Source organism: Gossypium hirsutum, chromosome D04 (genome assembly GCF_007990345.1).
Source record: "Gossypium hirsutum isolate 1008001.06 chromosome D04, Gossypium_hirsutum_v2.1, whole genome shotgun sequence".
Taxonomy (NCBI): domain Eukaryota; kingdom Viridiplantae; phylum Streptophyta; class Magnoliopsida; order Malvales; family Malvaceae; genus Gossypium; species Gossypium hirsutum.
In genome coordinates this window covers 901601-924257 of record NC_053440.1, presented here as the reverse complement: position 1 = coordinate 924257, position 22657 = coordinate 901601, and the positions used below count along the sequence as shown (strand labels likewise).

General features: G+C 34.4%; 3 protein-coding genes across 5 annotated transcripts; 1 reads left to right on the top strand and 2 right to left on the bottom strand.

Moving 5' to 3' along the window:
• Positions 1-285: 285 nt before the first annotated feature.
• Positions 286-9348, bottom strand: LOC107943639 (OVARIAN TUMOR DOMAIN-containing deubiquitinating enzyme 9). Its single transcript, XM_041091576.1, has 14 exons — positions 9208-9348; positions 8998-9038; positions 8755-8841; positions 8583-8637; positions 5006-5386; positions 4733-4920; positions 3913-3986; positions 2624-2678; positions 2360-2434; positions 2151-2224; positions 2011-2059; positions 1242-1326; positions 675-731; positions 286-549 (listed from the first exon to the last, which is right to left on the bottom strand). Exons 1-14 carry the CDS (start codon positions 9257-9259, stop codon positions 512-514), a joined length of 1311 nt encoding a protein of 436 aa, XP_040947510.1. The 5' UTR covers positions 9260-9348; the 3' UTR covers positions 286-511.
• On the bottom strand, positions 8343-11531 carry LOC107943641 (protein WHAT'S THIS FACTOR 9, mitochondrial). Of its 3 annotated transcripts, none has more exons than XM_016877418.2 (3): positions 11326-11531; positions 8755-10776; positions 8343-8637 (listed from the first exon to the last, which is right to left on the bottom strand). In XM_016877418.2, exon 2 carries the CDS (start codon positions 10603-10605, stop codon positions 9340-9342), a length of 1266 nt encoding a protein of 421 aa, XP_016732907.1. In that variant the 5' UTR covers positions 10606-10776; positions 11326-11531; the 3' UTR covers positions 8343-8637; positions 8755-9339. The 3 variants fall into 3 exon arrangements, with proteins under 3 accessions (XP_016732907.1, XP_016732909.1, XP_016732911.1); XM_016877420.2 differs by lacking the exon at positions 11326-11531 and having other exon boundaries at positions 8755-8841; positions 8998-11095; XM_016877422.2 differs by lacking the exon at positions 11326-11531 and having other exon boundaries at positions 8755-8841; positions 9208-11095.
• Positions 11532-14610: 3079 nt separating this feature from the next.
• On the top strand, positions 14611-16335 carry LOC121216208 (lysM domain receptor-like kinase 3). The gene has a single exon (XM_041091572.1). It carries the CDS (start codon positions 14901-14903, stop codon positions 16167-16169), a length of 1269 nt encoding a protein of 422 aa, XP_040947506.1. The 5' UTR covers positions 14611-14900; the 3' UTR covers positions 16170-16335.
• The last annotated feature ends 6322 nt before the right edge of the window (positions 16336-22657 follow it).

Genomic DNA, 22657 nt, shown 5'->3' with positions numbered 1-22657 from the left:
AGCAAAACCCAAATCTAAAAAATGCATCAACTCAACCCAACTCAGCCATTCTGGTTTTAGTTACTCTCTCTGTTTATTCGTGTCATGTAGTGGTATAATGTATGGTATTGCCAGTGCTAAGCATTATCCGGTAAAAATTTTAGCAACTTAAAAAAGAGCAACTAGAAAAGACTCTGCAGAAAAGAAAAAGAAATCTAAGAAAAACAAACATGTTCATTAATCGAAGAATTTTTTTTTTGCATTCCGTTGGTTTTAGGCTTCACAAACAAAATTAGCAAATGGAAGTAACAATGAATAGTTTATTTATTTAGTAAATTAGAAATAGTTTTATAAGTAAAATAAAAATGAATAGAAAATATCATTACATACACTTATTTACAATCAAAGATGGTATTCTATCTCTATAGACCCAAAAATGGAACTTGGAAAAAGCAACCCAAGAAAGACAGAGCAGCAGATGCTTGATGTTTTCTTTGAGCTCCTTGGAAAGTTAATGAAGTGCTAAACTTCTTCAAACCATCCACCATTTCTTCTTTTTCTTAGGCAGTTCTGGACAAAACACAACAACAGTTTCTTTAATCTAATCATTATCATGTTCTTGTCACATTCCAGTCCATCTATCTGGCAACATAAAAAGCATTGGGAAAAGAAGAAACGAGTGTTGCTGTTTTTACCTCCTTCTGGATATATGGAATTGTAGTGCACCTCAGCCCAGAAACTCAAGAAAATAACTGCACAAATCACAAATCATAAACAAGCAACATGGAAGTAAGCATCAAGTACATAAAAACACTGGCATCCAGAACAAGCCTATTAGACAAAGTATAGCACCAACTTAATCCCAATTCCAAGCAGTTCTTGGCTTTAACTACCATGCTTAAATAACTAAAGACACAAACATAGCAAATTGATAATCAATTTGGACCATGATATGACAAAATAAAATCTCAGCACAAGTATATCCACTCGTCAATAATTCAACAACCTAAACTGTTTCACAACCAGCAATGCGCACACATCCTTCTTTTACATATCTAAATTTTTCATTTTCTGTTTTATACCATAAAGTGTATACACAACAAGCATTGTAACTTCCGATTGACCTTGAAATCTAAAATCTAATTATATATTGGAACATCTCAGACACACGAATCATATCTGTCATGAAAAATTAATGCTACATCTCCAATATTAAATCAAAAAGGAACAAAAAAAGGATTAAAAACATTAAGATATCTTACTTCTTTCAGACTTTTGATAATGTGGAAGGATCTCAATGTAACATGTATCCTTGAATGAAGTTAGTACAAATATCTTCACCCCATACTGCAGTCAACAGCAAATTTACATTTCTCAAGTGGTCCATGTCAGAAAAAGCGAAAACACTAGTATTGGAAATGAAATGAAGTATCTTAATTTTTGAGTGCTGGAAACCATATAAATTTGCGACAATCACACATCTCTTCATAGCAACTTCTCAAGCATACCATGCATGATTCGACAAACTAATTCTCTTTACAATAAGTAAATGCTAAAGGAAATACAAACAGAAGTCCTAAATTATTATGCTATGAGACTTACCCAATATGATTAAAGGTTTAAAATTTCAATGAATAGGAACCCATATTACACGATTTATTTTGCTGCGTTACTTCAACCCACAAGTTTGCAGCCATTGTCATTTCTTTAGGCAAGCTTTACAAGATATTGCTTCACATAAATTTGCAAACTTAGAAAAACCACCAACTCATTGTAGTAACAAAGTTTGACAAAATAGGTATAGCTTTATGTTATACTTCTTTTAGAAGATAAGCATGAATAAAGAACTTAATGGCGAAGTTTCAAAAGAAAAAAAAGTAATAAAATCAGTTTCATATATAACAGGAGTTTTAAGCCTTATGGTAGTACAAATTTATGGTCTACATTCAAATTCTAGCAACTCAACAGTCAGCTGGAAAAGAACTATGCTAACTCATGTTAGAAGTAAAAAGGTTTGGTAGTTGACCATACCCAATCAGCAGCTGCTTGCAATGTAAGATGATCCCCCCATTCACTGGTCCTGTATCATCAATGTAAATAAGTATATTAAGGATGAACGTGTTCTTAGAAAGTTTTTAGTGATAAAATAGTAAAGAAATAAATATTATTACTTGTTCATTTTCTTCAAGTAGTCACCATAAGCCATTGGAACATAACCCTCATACATCTCCGGATTTGATTTAAGCTAATGAAATCAACACATCATCAGAAAACAGAAGCACAAGACTAACAGATTAAACTATTAACTATGCTGTGAAAGGACTTAATTTGACAAGATAAAATTGAACTTACAGAAGGGGAGGGAAAAAAGACAACCAACCTGGGAAACAACTTGCTGCCTCACAAACCTGTGGTGGTCTTGAGAACGGTAAAGTTGGTCTGACAAAGAGCGAAACTGGGACATATAAAATAAGGGAAACATGAAAGGTATTGACAAGAAGGGCTAATCAAAATTAGAAAGAGACGCTCTAGGGTTATAAAGTCAGTTAATAAGTCAATACTGAAGCATAACAACCTATTTAACACCCATGCATGTTAATATGCAATTTAATATATAGTTTATAGTGAATCAAGTAAAAACAACCTGACAGTTACCATCACCATGAACCTTATTCTCAACCAGACCATACAACAGCAACCTGAAAGATAAAATCATAAATTTAAAATTGAATATATGTGATAAAATCATAAATTGCATTCATGACTAAACCAACTGAACTCTAAAGCATCTTTTTAAGAAAATGGAGAAGAAAAACAAATGGAAAAGGAAGTTTGTAGAGAAAGGGAATTGCATGGCAAAGGAACAAACATTTTACCAAAATGGATCCCAACACAAGAATTGAACTATCTTATAGAACTGTCAACAACCACTTGGCCTAGTGGCAAGATATCTGTGTTGTGTTATATGAGAGCTTTAATTCAACAAGTTTTCATTGTAAACAAAATATGCATGCTCAAATACACCTTACTACATTGAAAAAAAGGAATTAAGGACCCCTCCGAAAAGGAGAACTATCTACTAATATGGATCCAAACATTAGCAACCACATCATAGAGATGGGAAAATGTCAAATGTGCCAATTAAATGGCACCAATTATCCTCTATCCACATCAAAATATATTTAAAAGATAACATTCTTTTCATTTTTCATTCCTTGATTTCCCACTACTGCAAGAATGAAACTTAGAGCAAGTGGATCTCATTCTAGTGAGTACAGTTTGGAGCTAAATGAACTCAGGTAACTAGATTGGTGAGATTTCTATTAAGGGACTTTGTTAGTTACTTTTCTTAAAACATAATGCAAAACAGAGTGAGGAACTAAACTTGATTCTTATTTTACCTAGAGCTGTTAATTTAGAATTTGCACTGTGATTTACTTGTAGCACTGCATAAATTTGAGGTATCATCCTTCTAAGGTATTGCTATCATTAAAGAAAAAAGCTTCTTTTAGGAATTTTAGGGCTCTTGATCGGGAATACCAGAAAAATAAAAGGGGGGGGGGGGGAGAGACTATAACATTCAAAGAGAAAGCAATGGGCAGATAAAACAAGAGAGATCATATTTTAACCAAGTAGTATCTAGTGATGCATAAGGTTCTAAATGAGTGATATTTAGTCTTCGATAGACCACGTAACAAGCATGAAACCAGCAGTACTACCCTAGTTGCTTGATATGCAAATGTGCTTCTATCAATGGTCAAGGGTTTTCTTCGAATTACTGATCCTGGGATTGCATCATATTCTGGAATGTTAATTCTCATAATAAGAAAATTAAGATATGAAAGCAAAGCAACCCAAAAATAGTATTTTGCCTCAAAATCAAAAGAGAAACAGATGAAACAGACCAAGATAAAAGATAATGTCAAGCCAAACCTATCAAGCAGCCTTTGATGGTCTGATATCTCTTCATCAACCGATGGTATATCTCCATTAATTTTAGGTACATGCTACACAATCACAAAATTAGCAACGTCAATTCCAATTAAATTCACTAATAGGAAAAGGGTCAAGAATTCATATGCATGAAAGAATTTTTCCTTTTTAAATCAGTAGAAACAACTTAATGGTGAACCTTGAGACACTTCGAACAATCCTACCCTACTCAGCTCTAATGATTGAAGTTTAAACGAAGAACATATAAACAATGAATCCATTTGAACAGTTATGAACATTAATCCTTCTGTTCCTGAAGACATTGTACACCGAACAAGTTTCATAACATTCATTAGAAATTTTCTAACCAAATGGAAAAAAAAATCATAATTATCCTTAAACTTAACTACATTTGGCTCTTATTTTTCAGTACATTGGAGGAAAAAAAAATGGTAATCTTGTAGCCTTCATTACTGATCTTAAAAATTGGATATACTTCCACAAAACATAAGGAATGAAGTCAGAACAGGCATTCTTTTATTGAAAGAAGAGCTTGTCTAAGATTGCAACTGATGCAGGATATCTTTTAATTACCATGAGTTATTCTTCAAATTTCATTCCTCAGGAAAGAGATCGAAAACACAAGGACTTCATCAAATTTATAATAAAATAAAATCAACTAACAATGAAAGAAAAAGAAATGTGATGAAATGATGCTTCCACCACACTGCAGAGGAACTTCAGTTAAAATTAAAAAAAAAAAAAAACCTTTGAAATCTAATAAACAAAGCAACTTTCCAGACTTGTACGTAGTACTTACAGGAATAGGAACCATGTCATTCAACCTCTTCTCTACTTCACCATCAAGAACAGATGACTCGTCGATTGTATCTATACGCAACATGTCTTCACCATGATAAAGGTTGTCTCCCATGCCATAATTACCACCTAGTTCACTTCTAAAATCATCTGAATCCCTTGTCCCATGATTAACTTCATCTTCACAATCTATACACAGTACGCAACACTATTGCATTAAATAAAGTCCCTATAATCAATTAGTCAATATGGCAACTTCAGAAGTTCACACTACCGGAACTATGTTGTCTTCCTTGAAGGCCAAACCAATCTTGGGAAAGAATAGAGTCTCGACTAGGATTAGTAAATCCAGATGCCTCTGCGGCAGCGACTCGTGAGAGTTCCTCTTGCAGGGCATGTGCAATAACAGCATCATTCTCTACATTTACACATTCAGGTTCATAACAACCCTCTCTAATATGCACAGTTTGACTATTGAATTTTTCATACTGAGTAACACTACAACTGGCACCAGAATGGCTATATACACAAACTTGTATATCTTGGAGACCCCATTGAGCAACATCAGGATCTATATCACATGTAATCATTGGTAAAATTATAAAAGAATGTCGTCCACGTTTCTTCCTTAACTTGTTACTCCCCGAAAGAAATTCTAAGAAAAAGAACAAAAAAAAAGTAAATGAATCATAATTAGCACATGAATATCCCCCATCTCAGATTAGGCAAATATATAGACAAAATGCTAAAAGAAACTAACATAAAATTTTGAATGTAGGATAGAAGCACAAAAACTCTAATTCCAAACTACAAATTCTTAGAAAAGGTTTACGATATTCCAAATATAATATTTATAAACAAAAATATTGCAAAAATTCTATAACATTCAAGATATGATTGTCATGATCAAGTTATAATGATCATATCCAGTAAAAAGCTTCTTATCTTTAGCAATTCCATCAATGAAAATTGATGCATACAGTGTATAAGTCGGTATCGGCCAAAACGAGAAAAAACAAAATGAAATTTTGATGGAACGTTACCGACTACCATGGTATACACTGAAATTTAGCTTCAATATTTAAGCGATGAAATGCCTTATCAACAATTTTGAGTGAATTTTTAGTGAAGATTTTATGTCTTCATTCCAACAATACTACCTCATTGACATCTAATTCAAGATTTTTATTGTAAATAGGGGATTGGAATTCAGGTTCCTTTTATTTTACACAATCTGGTGTTATATATACATACATCCTCCCATCTTTATCTTGTGGTAATGTTTTAGAAGTAACATGAGAAACCAATTCCACTTTATTTACTGATATCCATCTCATCGATTTGATTCCTTACAATAGAATTCCATAGAATTTATTTCCAGTAAGGAAAATTTTTCAGATATAGAGAAAAATGAATTGAACAAAAAACAAAAACAGAAAAATCCAATTATCTTTCATGGATAAGAGAAATAGAATCTTTAAAAGTTACCCAAAAAAAAAAAAAGAAGCAAAACCTTACCTGATCTAAAAATTACAGCAGCGAGCCAAGAATAGCAGAAGAGAATGATTTGATCTTTAACTTACTATTTTATAGTGATATTATAACAAATCAAATTTTAATTATCTTAAGAAATACTATTACTGATGCGGCTCAGTTTGAAAACTTCAAAAAAGTACAGCCTTGAAAGCTAAATACACCTAACATTAGCACCTGTTTGCCTAATGTTTTTGACAAATGCCTAATTTGTCAACAAATTATAAATATTCTCCACCAAAATGAAAATAAATCACTCAAAATATGTAATAAAATATGAGTTTTTTTTTTAAAAAATTAATTTAATTTTGGAACCAAAATGAAATTAAGTTTTTAATATTTGATGTACCATTTTATTTTTATCTAGTTATTATTATTATTTATAAATATTTAAACTCACATGAAATAACATTTATTCTAATATTAAATATCAAAAATTAAAATTAAAATTAAAAATAATTTAATTAATATATATATCATCGAATAAAAAAACAACTCATACCTTTTATATTTATATACTTTTATTGGGTTTTCCATTCATGTTAATTATGAGTTAGTTTAATGCAACACGTGGTTAAGGGATTAGATTATTTCATGAAAATATTTTATTTAAAAATTGATATTTTTAAGGGTAAACTATAAAAATAGTCACTTTTGTTTGTCTCATATTACATTTTGGTCACTTATGTTTGAAATGTTACGTTTTAGTCACTTACATTATCGTTTTGTTACGAAGTGATCATTCTATTGTTAAGCTCCGTTACCTTCCTAACGGCGGTCCTACGTGGTAGTCCAAATAAGTTTTAAATGTTTACTTGGATGTCCTACATGACAGTCCAAATTAAATTTATTTAATTAAAAATCTATTTTTATCTCAGCAACTAAACATCCAAATTGACACTTAAAACCCATTTGGATTGCCATGTAGGACTGCCATTAGGGAGATAATGGAGTTTAACAGTAAAGTGACCACTTTGTAACAAAACGATAACATAAGTGATTAAAACGTAACATTTCAAATATAAGTGACTAAAATATAATCTAAGACAAACAAAAATGACTATTTTTAATTGTTTCAACTGTCTGATTACTTTGTCGAGAAATTGACATTCTTAAAGGAAGGAATTAAGCATGAATTGGAATGTTGAAAAAACTACATTCTCTGACGTATGCTTAGATATTTTAGGCATCCAAATCTTATCTTTCCACCGCCGATGATAAACAAATAATAGAAGGGAAAGTATTACAATCCCTAAATTTTTTTATCTTTAATTTTATATTCAATAATTTTAATTAAAAATATAAAATTTTATTAATTATAAAATAGTAACAACAAATAATAATATGATTGTCTTTCTATATAAAATTTAATTCAAAGAGCAAGTGAATATTTTTAAAACTATAGGAATCAAGTGTGTTTTTTACATTAAAACTGAAAAATGATAAGTGTCGTCTACTCAACCACCGAGTGTTGGATGCAATGGCAAAACCCCAAAAAAAATAGAGCTTGAGCTTTAAAGACAACATTGTTAGAAGAGATAGTCATGAACTCCGAATATGGACCATAAAACCAACATAAAAAAAAATCAAAAATTGACTTGAATGATTTGTTTTAATTTGACTTCACGTATGTTCATTAGTTCCATTGTAGAAAAAAATGAAAGACCCGATGAATCAGAACACAGTCAAGAACACCAGACCAACCGGTCAGACCAGTTCAATCGGGAATGGGAGACGGGTCCAGTGTATACCATCGAACCAGTTGCAAACCAGTGAACAACTGATTAAACTGGTAAAAATTGGTTTTAAGTTTTTGCATGTATCTCCATACACGTTGGACATGGGCAACAAAGTACATAAGATTTTATATAAGAACCTAGAAGCTAGCTACTATTTTAGGGTGAATCACATACAAGCTACTCTAAAGCATCTAAAATTTTTAATTTAACTATGCAGAGTTTGATCTAAGCTTCCATCAAGGTCAAGGTAGATTCAGATTTTATGTAGCAGTTCAATGTTATAGCCAGTTGGCCCAGTTCAACCCTCATCACCAGGACACGATATTGCCAGAAAAAAAGTTTAGAGTCGAACCCACCATACAGGCATATATATTATCAGCTTATACAATAGAAATAGCTTGAAACACCAATCCAACTTACACGATATTGCCAGAAAAAAAAAAAAAGCTTATATGATCAACCCTCATCACCAGTACACGATATTGCCAGAAAAAAAGTTTTAGAGTCCAACCCACCATACAGGCATATATATTATCAGCTTATATAATAGAAATAGCTTGAAACACCAATCCAACTTACCTATAAGTTTGTATATTGCCTTCTGTATGCACCTTTCAAGCTTATTAAACTGCTTCTGCATATAACATTGCAGATTCAAGTTTAGTTTCTAGGAAGCAACATTGACAAATTGATAACACACAATTTGATTCACAAATACAATAAATTGAAACCAAAGACTATTGCTTAGTACCTCATTGACTTTTGAAGACAGACATGCCGGTGCAACAGGGTTTTCAAATTCAAACTTTGGTAGCAATGTGTGAGCAACTTTAACCCTCTGAAATTGCCCATCATTCGATACATAATTTCAGCACAAAGTTGTGTTCGAGTGAAAAAGGTGACCAGGACAATTACACAAGTTAATGATAGAGAGTCTTAACAATCATTGTGTACTCATATTTTACTTGCAAACAAGTAAATACAAAAATCTTACACGTTGGATCCAATGGAAAAGACGGAAATGGTGTTGTCTCCCTTGTTTAATCAGAATGGTGTATTGTCAGCTATAATCTCTCAAGAATTATGTACACTAACTACTGCTTCTATTGAACAAAGATAAGTTGCATTGCACATTTCCTTTGGAAATTAAAGATTCTGGAATTGACTGAAATATTTTAAACCATTTATAAGTTTCAAAAAGTACCTCCACGATGAAAAGAATGCTCGAATGTGGCAACAGATCTAACACAAGCCATTCTTGACTGCTCTAGTTAGTGACAATGTCTAAAACAGATCCCCCCTGCCCACTGACAAACTAGTGCATAAGCATTAAGCTTCAACAAAAGCTCTTTGATACTTCTTCTGCTTGAATATTTGTTCTGTCATCAGAATCTGCATCTATATCTGAACCCTTCTCCAACTTTTCATGCTTAATAAACCGATTGTTTATCCTTCTATTCTTCAAAATCCGATCGGATTCCTTTACCAACCTTATGTATTTCTTCCTCACAACCAGCATAGGATGTTTTTCTATGCTAGAGTTACCACAATATGCCTCCTTAAGAATTGCAGTACAAGTTTTGTTCTTAAAAGATAAATAAAACATATGAGGATGCCTTTCGAATGCTTTATGGACTTTCTGAGGTAATCCAAAATATTTCTTAAGACACAAAAGCTTCTTCCTTTCAGCTGAGTGCTCAACAAATAAACTCAACAACTCATGAAGCATCCCCACAACTCTCTTCTCGGCAAAATCACTATCCGGATCCAAATGCCAAAAATCCTCATAAGGTGAAACATACGGAAGTTTTTGAAATTCATTTAGCCAACTTTCAATCTTCCTCCTTAGCCTTAAACCCTTTGATGGAAAAAGTGGAAACTCAATTCCTTCCAACGTACCACCAAAATAAACCCCATTTTTCATTGCATTTCTTTGCATTGTAGACAATAATTTTTCTCCATTACTCTCAACAGTCAATCCTTTCAACCCATCTTCCATATCCACAAACCTAAAAGACTCATCAAGAAGATCCCCTTTTGATTCATCCAAAAACCTTTCAGGCAACCCCAAATACCAAGCCATTCCTTTAATAATCTTCAAAGGCAAAACTTTATCTTTACTCATCAAAACAAACCTTCTCAACCTATCTTTCAAATCCTCCTTGCATTCCTCCAATACCCTTTTCTCCTCTCTATCAATCTCAGCAGCTTCAGAGGTCAACCTAAACCAAGGCAAATTGTGTTCACCTCTAAACTCCTCAAAAACTGAAGGGTATTGCCTTAGGAACCTAGCAACCCTAATGGAAATATCAAATTCCAAGCCTCTTTTTGAAACAGCAGAAATTGGGATACAACCATTGGGATAATTCACAATGAAGTTTTTGAGTTGAATAATCGGTTTAAGCTCAGCAGATTTATGGATGTGTAGTATGGAGTCAAAGAATGGATCTTTCTTCCATTTCATGTACACATTCACATAGTTGCTAATTTGGGTATATCTAAAAGGAGATTTCTGGTGATCGAAGAGGGAAAAGATTGAAATTTTGGAACAAAAAAATAGATTTCCAAAGTGGGTTGTAAAGTAGGAGTTGTGAAAAAACATGGGTTTAGGATTGTTGGGGGAGATTTATGAGGTTCTTACCATGTTACCAACTCATTGTTGTTGGGAGATGCAGAAGAAACAGCAGGATTGCAAAGGTGAGAGACCTCGGATGGAATCGCTACTGCAGACACCGCTGGTTATGTGGTTGCCAGCCTCACTGCTCACAGGCGTCTACGGTGTACGTATGGAAAAGTAAGCTTAAAAGAAATTTAATCAAAAGTGATGGGCCCAAGCCCCATACAAGAGAAAGGCCTAAAAAGACCAGAATACTACAATGAATGCAACACCCCAAAATCAGAGCCATCAACGGCCAACAATTGGATAAAGGAGAGGGACAAGATTCCACCCACCAAGGAGGGGGAAACCAAGAGTCGCACCATTAAGAGGGGCAAACAGGGCTGCATATTTGTTCATATCACTTCAATTTTAACATTAAGTTCATTGAGTTGAAAGTTGGATCATTATACATGTTATGCATTACTAAACTATCACATTCAAAACTTTGATCTATTTCCTGTAATTTTAACCTCTTTTTTTGTTTTAATAATTCATTTTATGTAAATTTGAACTTGTTTGCATATTTTTCTCTTGTTTATGTGATTTTAGTGTTGTGTCTTATTGTGACCATTTCTCCAAAGCTATGTTCCTGTCCTATTTTTAATAATCCAAATTTCATAACCTAGTGAATAGAGGTGTTAATGGGTGAAATCAGATATTAACCTGGAGGAAAAGGAGGAGGAGATAAGCTAGCTGCACCACCACCTGCGCAGCTGCTCAACCAGCCATGGTTTTAAAGAAGGTGATGAAGGAAAAAGTAAGATTCCTTACTGAAGATTACCGATCGCCCATGACTGTAGACATTTAGCATGTCCAAGTAATTTCAATCGAGCCAATTTTGTTATGTTACTGGCTGATATGTCCCTTCTTTTTTCTTTTTGAGTTTTTCATCTCAATATATCTATGTATAGTTAACAAGATCTCCCTTAATGGTAAGCAGACCTGATGGAATTAAATTTAACTAATAATCAATATTGTTTGCATTGGATCGAACTGATTCAACCATGAATAGATTTTATAAAAAATATAAAATTGATTGACCAAATTTTTAAATATTTATTTACTTTGAAATGGATTGAGATGAATTTTAAAAGGATGACTTGATCAAGTCGAATACTCATAGAAGCCGACAAACTTAAATGAAAACATGAGCTGGAACTTCCTACAAACTGCAACTCTAATGCTCTTTATTTATTTATTTGCTACAAAAGTAAAGAAGCAGCCGTCAGCTCCCATGGCACATGATCAAAAAATCTTCAATCTCAATATAGAAAACCATATTTTAATTATAAATAGTTGTTGTCTTAATCTTTCTCACCTCAGTCATAATCCACATGAATTTGTCAAACATTATTATTGCTTTTGGCGGCGGGGTTTCATTTATTGCCTTAAAAAATTATTAATTTATATAAAAAGAAAGTTTTCTTTAATAAAATTATTGAAAAAAAACACTTTTAGTTTAAAGGAAATTTATAAATTTTTTTCATACCAAAACTAATCCATTTCCATAAAATTTAAAAAATCTTTTTTTTTTGGTTATTTAGTTTAAAAAAATCGACATACATATTAAATATAATTAAGAAATTAAAATAAAGGTTTTTTTTTATCTTCTGTTTTGTCTTTATAAACTGGTCTCTCAGCTAAGGGGCTCATGTCATAGTCCCATTTCCTTTTTGAGCTTTCAAATTAGACCTGTCCATGGCCGGGCCGGGCCCAAAAAAATTTGGCCCGTCTCTTAGGCTCGGGCCCAGCCCGGCCTGAAATATGGGCTTAAAATTTTGCCCATGCCCGGCCCGGGAAAAATAATAAGCCTGAGCCCGGCCCGGCCCGGCCCGGCTCGATTTTTAATAAACACAAAAAAATATTTAAAAAAAAGATTTTTAAAGTATTTTTAAAATAAAAAAAATAAAAATATTTATTATATTCGGGCCGGGCCGGACCGGGCTTGGGCCAAAAAAGTTGAGCCCGAGCCCGGCCCATTTTTTAAACGGGCCTCGTTTTTTTGCCCAAGCCCATATTTCGGGCTTATATTTTTACCCGAACCCTCACATATTTCGAGCAGGCCGTCCGGCCCATAGACAGGTCTATTCCAAATCTATATTTATTATCATTTTTTTAGGTGTTTATTATAGAAATAAAATCTTTTCTAGTCCCTCAAAAATATTTAATCCCCCCCCCAAATTTTAGATTCAGGTTTAACTCGACTTAGGAAATGAATTTATAATTCTGTTCAAGTCTGACTCAGTTTAAAAATGGTAAACTCGAACTTGACTCGATCCGTCCGTATTAATTTTTTTAGATTATTATTTTATAAAAATAAATTTTAAAAATATAATGCATTAAATACACTAAAAGCATTAGAATAAATGTTTCCCATCAAATTGAAAATACATTAAAAATAAATCTTTATACTTAAATAACATGGAGATAATTACAACTTAACAAAACGTCTCTAAAATAGTGGCAAAATTAACAATAAAACAAAAGTTATACAATATTCAAACAATAACAAAAAAATAGTAGTAATATAATAGCGAAATGATAGCAAAATAACAGTGAAATGGCAACAAAACAATTGATTCGGGCCAAACCTTTTTTTTATGTCCAAACTCATTTTTTAAGCATATATACTTAAATCCTCTTACTTTTCAAACAAGTCTTTGGACTTGAACGAGTGACTTAACCCATTTTTCCAAGCTCATTTTTCAAGCCTATATGTTTAATTTTGTACTAGATATTTGAGTTTGTTAAGTATTTGTTTTATTATTATTATTATTATTTTGTGATTTACAAGAGGATGACAAAGTTCTAACAACAACACGAGTAGCAAATTTAAACATATTGCTTAAATGTTTAATTCGGTAAATTTAATGTTTGATTGAAATATTTAGTTTTACTCATTTGAAATTATATCGATTCAATTATAAGATATATATATATAATATTTAATTTCTTAAATGTTTTAGTATTTTTTAAATAATAAACAAAAATTTCAAAGTCTCACAAAATTAAAATTTATTCTTTGAATTTGATTGTATCTAGACTTGATTATGGGCCAGGTCATTCGTTTAGGCCTAAAGGCTTGCTTGAAAAGTGGAAGGATTTTAGTAAAAATATAGGTTTGAAAAATGGACTTGGACAAAAGATAAGACCCGTTTTCTAAACGAGTCGGGCCTCAGACATAATATTTTTGGCTCGGATTCAGGCCGAATCACATGCCTGAATTTTTTTTTTGTATTTTCAATTTGTTGGAAACATTTATTTTAATATTTTTAGTGTATTTGATAAAATTTATTTTTATATAAAAAATAATCTAAAAAAATAATTGCAATCGGATCAAGTCAAGCTCGGGTTTAGTATATTTAATATGGGTCGGTTTTGAGTAAAATTTTAATCCAAATTGTCGAACTAGGCCTAAAAAATGAGCCTAAAAATTGGATCAATTTTGTACTAGGTGTTTGAGTTTAGTAAGTATTTGTTCTATTCTTTTTTGGTGATTTATAAAAGGAAGACAAAGTCTAAACAACAATGTAACTAGCGCGACTCAAACTCAGACCACACCCATAAATCAACACATGGGTTTAAGTATTTATTTTATTAATCACTTAAACTCAAATAGATTTAATTGAAACAAATATTTATTTTATGTTGATAAATTTATTATTAAATTTAAATGGTACCAAAAAATTATTAAATTTAAATAAATTTATCTTTGGCCGATCAAGATTTTTAAGGCATTGGAAATGAAGTTTTAGACCGAAATATTTTTCCCAATTAAACCTTGTAATGGTATTATAAAAATACATATATTATATAATAAAAATAAAAATAAACATATTATAAATATTATTATATTATTATATAAGCCTTATTTTATACATATATATTTTAAAATAATTTATTATGATAATACAAATTTAATATTAAATATAATTATTTGTCTAGGTAAAAAGAAAACCCTGACCCCAACGTATCAATCAGGAAGTCAAACATCGAAAGCCATGAAGCTAATTTGACAAAGACAACACTGCAAGTAATTCTTGTAAATGCCAAACATGAGAAGGAGTCTCTGTTTCCATTTTCTTCCTTAGAAAATCACATCTTTTCACCCCTCCAAACTACCACCACTTCCTCCGCCATTACCACCACCTTAACCACCCTGAAGAACCAATCACACCTTAAAACCCTCTAAAATTTCCCCTAAGGAAAAAGTTGTCATTTCGTTTTCCATCTTCCTAATGTGTAGATCAAAAAAAAGCACAGATGCAATCCAACCAACATCTTCAAATTCAAAAAGACGGTCTTTTTCATCATCTTTTCAAACACCCAAATCCTTGAAACCCGCATCCTCTTTTTCTGATCCATCACCTTCCACCACTTCCACAACCAACGACTTAGCTTCCTCCTCCAGCAATTTTTACTTCAACTCTTCAAGCTACTCTCTTTCAACCCAAACCTCCAACACCCTCTCATCTTTAAGAGCTTCTCTCCCTGAAAACCCCCATATATACGACTTCTCCCTCATCTCTTCAGCCACCACCAACTTCCTCTCCAAGCGCTTCTCTTCTTCTTCCTCGTCATCTTCATGGCTTTGTCACCTTCATGGTCAACAAGTTGTCATTATTCGAAGAAAATTGAGACGTTCCATTGAGTTAGATGACTTGGTTCACAAGTTGTCGGTCATTTGTAGGAGTCACCATAGTAGTTTGATCAAGCTTTTGGGTGCTTCCCTGTCTGGGAATTTTGTTTATCTCGTGTATGAATATGTTAAAGGGCCTAACCTAGGCGATTGTTTGAGGAACCCCAAGAACCCAAGTTTCACACCACTTTCTTCTTGGATTTCCCGTATGCAAATTGCTATTGATATTGCTCATGGCTTGGATTATATTCACCATTGTTCAGGTCTGGAAACTAGCTTCACCCATAACCATATAAAGGTCACAAGTATTATAGTCGCTGAAGATTCTTTAACAGCCAAAATTTGTCATTTTGGCACTGCTGAGATATGTGGGGAAGTGAGCAAAGAAGAAGGATCAAGAAGCCTTGGGAGAACAGACAGTAAAGTTATGAAAATTGAAGGAACAAGAGGGTATATGGCACCTGAGCTCCAATTCAATGGTTTGGTGACACAAAAATGTGATGTTTATGCATTTGGGGTAGTGGTTTTGGAGCTGTTGAGTGGAGAGGAAGCCTTGAAGTTTATGTTTGATGAAGGGGATGGAGGGTACAAGAGAGTGAGTGTGATAGATACAGCAAGGGAGGCAGCGGCGGGAGGCAGTGGAGGGGTGAGGAGGTGGGTGGATAGGAGGTTGAAAGACTCATTTCCGGTGGAAGTGGCGGAGAAGATGGTGTTGGTGGCATTGGAATGCTTGGAGGAAGATCCAGAAAGAAGGCCTGAAATGAAGAAAGTTGTAGGGAAGGTATCAAAGTTGTATTTGGAGTCAAAGAATTGGGCTGACAACATTGGTTTGCCTACTGATATCTCGGTCTCAATGGCTCCAAGGTAAAAACCATAAATAATTTGGTTGCAGGTTTTGGTTCTTTGTAAGAACAACAAAATTTTTGAGAGCCTGTAATTTTTATATTTTTTTGCTTTCTTATACTAACAATTCATGATTCTTTTAAACAAGTAGAGGTAAATGTAGATATTTGTACATGTTGTGGATAATACAGAGTTAGGTAAATGTATGGAGATATATATACACACAAACACTCTTTCTGGCACAGATTTTGGTATGGATTTGTTTTCAAGTTAAAGTTGCTGATGTCTTCTACAGCTATAAATTAATCTGCTGAGCCTACAGTTAATTAGTTGTATTCGACGGTATTTTAATCTTTTTATTTTAACAAAAATCAATAAAAATAAGCATATGATGCCTTTCATACTTCACAAGCAGCAGCTAATTTAGGACTCCATTTACTAGCCTCGCGGATAATTTCATTACCCTAGCGGGCAAGGTCACGTCTCACATTACAAGCTTGTAAACATGTTTCTAAAGCTATTCGATTAGCTACGGCACCTGGTGTGTTGTTCCAATAGGGTCGGAAGCGTGTAAATTATTGTACTAAAAAATCACACAAAGTTTAATTCCCAGGGAAGAGAGGTGGATCACATGGATCTCTTAAATACCAAGTCTTTCCTTAGACAGAATATCCCTTCTATAGTAATTTAATAGCACAATTAAATACTACTATTATACCCTCAAATATTGAAAGAAAAATAGGACAAGAAAGAACACAAGAGATTTAACGAGGTTCGGTAAATTATACCTACGTCCTCGGGCACTAACACCAGATGATAACTTTACTATCTCCAAAGTATTACAAACAAATAGAATTCCTTAAGAATTCTCAAATGGGAGAAGAGAGAAAACTAAGAGAGAAAGATTGGTTGGGATGAATTGAAATGAGAAATGAGAAGGCCTATTTATAGTTGAGGTTTAAGGACCAAACAATAAATAGCCCATTATCTCAAGGACCAAAAAAAAAATTATCCCATGCCACTTTTTCAAAGTCAACTTTAGGGTGCTAAACTTGCACCACTTTGTATTGTTTGCCATTAATGTTGTCTCCCATTAATGTTAACAATCTTCACCTTGAAGATTTGATTAGGATAATCACATCTTCACACACTTCCTTCAACTCCCCAAATTCGATAAAGCTATCTTTTGTAGTGCCTACAAATGCACTCTCGAGCGCCATACACCTGAAGGTGCTCAAATTCTCAGGATGTTAATCAAGTTCAAACAATGATTAAACTTGATTGTTGTTACCACCTTGGTCATCATATCTGCGGGATTATCTGCTGTCGGAATCTTCTGAAGTAGAATTTTTCCTTTTTCAAAGACTTCCCGCACAAAGTGATATCTTACGTCGATATGCTTGGTTCTTGAATGATAGACTTGATTTTTCGCTAAATGAATAGCGCTCTGACTGTCACAATATAAACTTATGTGACTTTGAACAACTCCTAAGTCTTTCAACAATCCATTAAGCCAAATAGCCTCCTTAACAGCTTCTGTAACTGCCATATATTCTGCCTCTGTAGTAGACACAGCTACTGTAGACTGTAAGGTAGACTTCCAACTCACTGGGGCTTTCGCAAGAGTAAACAGATACCCCGTAGTTGAACGACGTTTATCTAAATCACCATCAAAGTCGGAATTAACATATCCAACTACAAACTGACCAAGTGCTTCATCCTGTTCAAAAATTAAACCAACATCTACGGTTTTTCGAAGATACCGTAGAATCCATTTCACAGCTTGCCAATGTCCTTTTCCAGGATCATGCATATACCTGCTCACAACTCCAACAGCTTGTGAAATGTCAGGCCTCGTACACACCATCGCATACATCAAACTCCCAACTGCATTAGCATATGGGACTTTCGCCATATATTCTCTTTCATCTTCAGTCTTCGGAGATAATTGAGCACTAAGTTTCAAATGAGAAGCAAGTGGGGTACTTACATGTTTTGTGTTTTCATTTACACCAAAACATTGTAATACCTTTTTCAGATATTGCTTCTGATTTAAACAGAGCTTGCCTCTCGGTCTATCTCTACTTATCTCCATGCCGAGAATCTTCTTGGCCTCACCTAGATCTTTCATCTCGAACTCTTGATTCAACTGAGCCTTCAGCTTATCTATCTCATTTTGGCTCTTCGAAGCGATTAACATATCATCAACATACAAGAGTAGATAAATGAAAGATCCGTCATGCAGCTTCTGCAAATATACACAATTGTCATATTTGCTTCTTGTGTACTTCTGCCTTCTCATAAAGCTATCAAATCACTTGTACCACTGCCTCGGGGATTGCTTCAATCCATATAGCGATTTGTTAAGCTTACAAACCCAATTTCTACCACCAGCATCTGTGTATCCTTCTGGCTGAGTCATATAGATCTCCTCTTCTAACTCACCATGCAAGAAAGCCGTCTTAACATCAAGTTGAGCTAGCTCCAAATTCAACTGTGCTACCAAGGCCAACAAAATTCTAATGGAGGAATGCTTCACAACAGGGGAAAATACATCATTGTAGTCAATTCCCTCCTTCTGAGCGTAGCCTTTAGCTACCAATCTTGCCTTGTAGCGAATATCCTTCTTGCTAGGAGATTCATCTTTCTTTGCGAATACCCACTTGCATCCGATTGCCCTTTTACCTTTTGGTAATTGCGCCAACTCCCAAGTATTGTTCTTCCGGAGAGACTGCATTTCTTCATCCATGGCGCTTTTCCATTTATCACTTTCTAAGCTTTGCATTGCTTCTTGATAAGTGATAGGAATATCATCAACAACGGAAAGGGCGTAGGCCACCATATCAGTAAATCGAGCAGGTTTACGAATTTCTCTCCGTGGCCTTGCAACTGCAACTGGTTCTGGTGTACTTAGTGGTTCTTGGGTCAGAACCTCTTCAACCTCTAATTCCTCCATTGTGGCTGGAGAATTAGACTTATTAACTGGGCAAATCCCCATCTGCTCAAACTCCACCTGTTTTGGAGTACACTCCACCTGCTGTGGAGTATTGCTCGTCTGAATATCTTTATCTGCTACATTTTTCAATGTGGCAGATTCATCAAAGGTAACATCTCTGCTACAGATCATTTTCTTTGTGCTTAAGCACCAAAGACGAAATCCCTTCACTCCAGAAGTGATTCCCATAAAGAGAGCTTTCTTTGCCCTCGGATCTAACTTTGACTCCTTCACATGGTAATATGCAGTGGTTCCAAACACATGTAAGGAATCATAATCTGTAGCCGGTTTTCCAGACCATACCTCCATAAGAGTTTTTCTTTCTAATGCAGATGATGGCAAACGATTAACAAGATGGCCAGCATATGTCACAGCCTCAGCCCAAAATTGCTTGCCCAACCCAGCATTGGACAACATACATCGAACTTTCTCCAGCAATGTTCGATTCATATGCTCTGCCACTCCATTCTGTTGTGGTGTATCCCTAACTGTGAAGTGTCGAACAATACCATACTCTTGGCACACATCGAAGAACGGATCACTTTTATATTCCCCTCCATTGTCCGTCCTAAGCCGCTTGATTTTCTTGCCAGTCTGGTTTTCGATCATAGTTTTCCATTTAAGAAAAACTCCAAGCACTTCATCTTTAGTTTTCATGGTATACACCCAAACTCTTCTGGAAAAGTCATCAACAAAAGTAACAAAGTAGTGTTTTCCTCCCAACGAAGGTGTTTTGGAAGGCCCCCACACATCTGAGTGAATATATTCCAAAATACCTTTTGTATTATGGATAGCAGTGCCGAATTTCACTCTCTTTTGCTTTCCCAGAACACAGTGCTCACAAAATTTTAATTTGCAAGCCTTTGCACCTTTCAACAATCCTTGCTTTGCCAGAATTTGCAAGGATTTTTCGTTGGCATGTCCCAACTTCATATGCCACAACTGCATTGAGTCCAAGTCTTTGTTACCGGAAGCTGCAGCGACTGCTCCAATAACTGTACTACCTTGGTAGTAATACAAGTTATTTTTCCTGATGCCCTTCAATATCACAAGTGCGCCAGATGTCACTTTCAAAACCCCATCTCTCATAGTAACAACTGAACCATTGGATTCCAAGGCTCCCAATGAGATGGGATTTTTCTTCAAACTGGGCACGTACCGAACATCAGTCAGAACTCTGGTTGATCCATCTTTATTCTTTAATTGGATTGAACCTATCCCAACAGTTTTACAGGCATTGTCATTGCCCATATAAACAACTCCTCCATTTAGTTCTACTAAATCAGAGAACCACTCCCGGTTAGGGGACATATGATAGGTACAACCCGAATCCAATATCCACTCATCTGAATGGAACGACGATGATGATGCAACCAGTGATAGTTCAGAGTCACTAGTATCATGCTTAGCAACACAAGCATCTATAGCAGCTTTTCCCTTATTCTTCAGCTTTGGACAATTTTTCTTCCAGTGGCCTTTCTCATGACAAAAAGCACATTCATCTTTCCCGAGTCTGGACTTTGACTTTGATCTCCCCTTTTGAGTTTTCTTCTGAGTGTATGAACGACCTCGGACTACTAAAGCTTCTGTATCTCTGATTGAGTTTTTCTGTTTGTCCTTCTTTCTCTGTTCATAACTGTATAAGGCCGCACAGACTTCGCTCAGAGATATATCACTCCTGCCATGAAGTAGAGTAGTTTCTAGGAACTCAAACTCCTCAGGAAGTGACCCCAACAGCATCAAAGCCAAATCTTCATCTTTGAATGTCTCATCCATATTCAGCAAATCAGTGACTAACTGATTAAATTTGGTGATGTGATCATTCATTGTGGTACTTGGGACGTATGTGAAGCGAAACAGTCTTTTCTTCAAGTGGAGCTTATTTTGACTGTTTTTCTTCAAAAAATTTTCTTCAAGTGCCACCCACAACTTATTTGCAGAAGTCTCCTTTGAAAAAGCATACCTCTGCTCTCGAGAAAGGCATGATCGAATTGTGCCACATGCCAACCGATTGATCGCCTTCCAATCTTTCTCCTGTACATCATCTGGTTTCTCTTCATCAATGGCAATGTCTAGACCCTGCTGAAAAAGGGCATCTAGAACCTCACTTTGCCACATACCAAAATGGCTCGTGCCATCAAAGATCTCCACGGCCAATCTTGCATTTGCAATTGTCGGTCTTGTCCACATGGACGATGTTGAAGCTCCTACACCGACCGTTTTCTCCATAATCTTTCAATATACCTAAGGAAATCTTTTCTGATGTGGAAGATCGGTTCAAACTGCAACCACAGAGCATACTACGATTAACCTTCGGCTCTAATACCACTTGTTGTTCCAATAGGGTCGGAAGCGTGTAAATTATTGTACTAAAAAATCACACAAAGTTCAATTCCCAGGGAAGAGAGGTGGATCACATGGATCTCTTAAATACCAAGTCTTTCCTTAGACAGAATATCCCTTCTATAGTAATTTAATAGCACAATTAAATACTACTATTATACCCTCAAATATTGAAAGAAAAATAGGACAAGAAAGAACGCAAGAGATTTAACGAGGTTCGGTAAATTATACCTACGTCCTCGGGCACTAACACCAGATGATAACTTTACTATCTCCAAAGTATTACAAACAAATAGAATTCCTTAAGAATTCTCAAATGGGAGAAGAGAGAAAACTAAGAGAGAAAGATTGGTTGGGATGAATTGAAATGAGAAATGAGAAGGCCTATTTATAGTTGAGGTTTAAGGACCAAACAATAAATAGCCCATTATCTCAAGGACCAAAAAAAAATTATCCCATGCCACTTTTTCAAAGTCAACTTTAGGGTGCTAAACTTGCACCACTTTGTATTGTTTGCCATTAATGTTGTCTCCCATTAATGTTAACATGGTGCATTTCCCCAAGGGTGTCTTAAAGTTCCTCCACTGAATTGTAGGACAGAATCATCTCCAAAGATCTTGGTTAAAGCAGGCATATGCTAAACGTGAATACCCCTTGAAGCTACGAACAAAACACCACGACTTTGATCTTTTTCAATAAAATCATCACGTAGTAAATCAATAAAGCCCAAAGCTATGCCCATTTCTACTTCCAAGTTTACTTACTATTGTGAGATTTAGGGTCTTATTATTATTATTTTAATTTGATTTTTTTATAATTTTTGTTGAGAAAAATCAATTTGTTCATTTTTAAAATTAACAAGAACTAAAAGATATTTACATCAATCAACTCGACTCGAACTAAAAACTTAAATTACCTATTCAAACTATCTCAAAAGTCAAATATTTTAAATTTTAAAATTTTTAAAATTATTTTTAATTGAATCGAGTTTTGGTGAGATATATTATAAGACTAAATTAGCTAAAAAAGAGTTACGTTGTCATGGAATAAATACTTACCATAAGAATCAGTGATGCGCTACTTTTTGAAGATGGCCCAACACCAATCCCCATACCCAACACTGCCTTTTAACAGAATATAACTGAATTTCAAACAAAATTCCCACATTCTAAATC

Excerpts from the sequence above, each read along its gene's own strand:
- LOC107943641 (XM_016877418.2), bottom strand. The coding sequence starts at position 10,605 with ATGTTTTTTCACAACTCCTACTTTACAACCCACTTTGGAAATCTATTT.
- LOC121216208 (XM_041091572.1), top strand. The coding sequence starts at position 14,901 with ATGTGTAGATCAAAAAAAAGCACAGATGCAATCCAACCAACATCTTCA.
- LOC107943639 (XM_041091576.1), bottom strand. The coding sequence starts at position 9,259 with ATGGCTTGTGTTAGATCTGTTGCCACATTCGAGCATTCTTTTCATCGT. Across the intron at positions 3,987-4,732 it reads ATGACATGGTTCCTATTCCT|CATGTACCTAAAATTAATGG; the intron begins GTAAGTACTACG and ends GTGATTGTGTAG. Across the intron at positions 732-1,241 it reads TTATCAAAAGTCTGAAAGAA|TTATTTTCTTGAGTTTCTGG; the intron begins GTAAGATATCTT and ends TGATTTGTGCAG.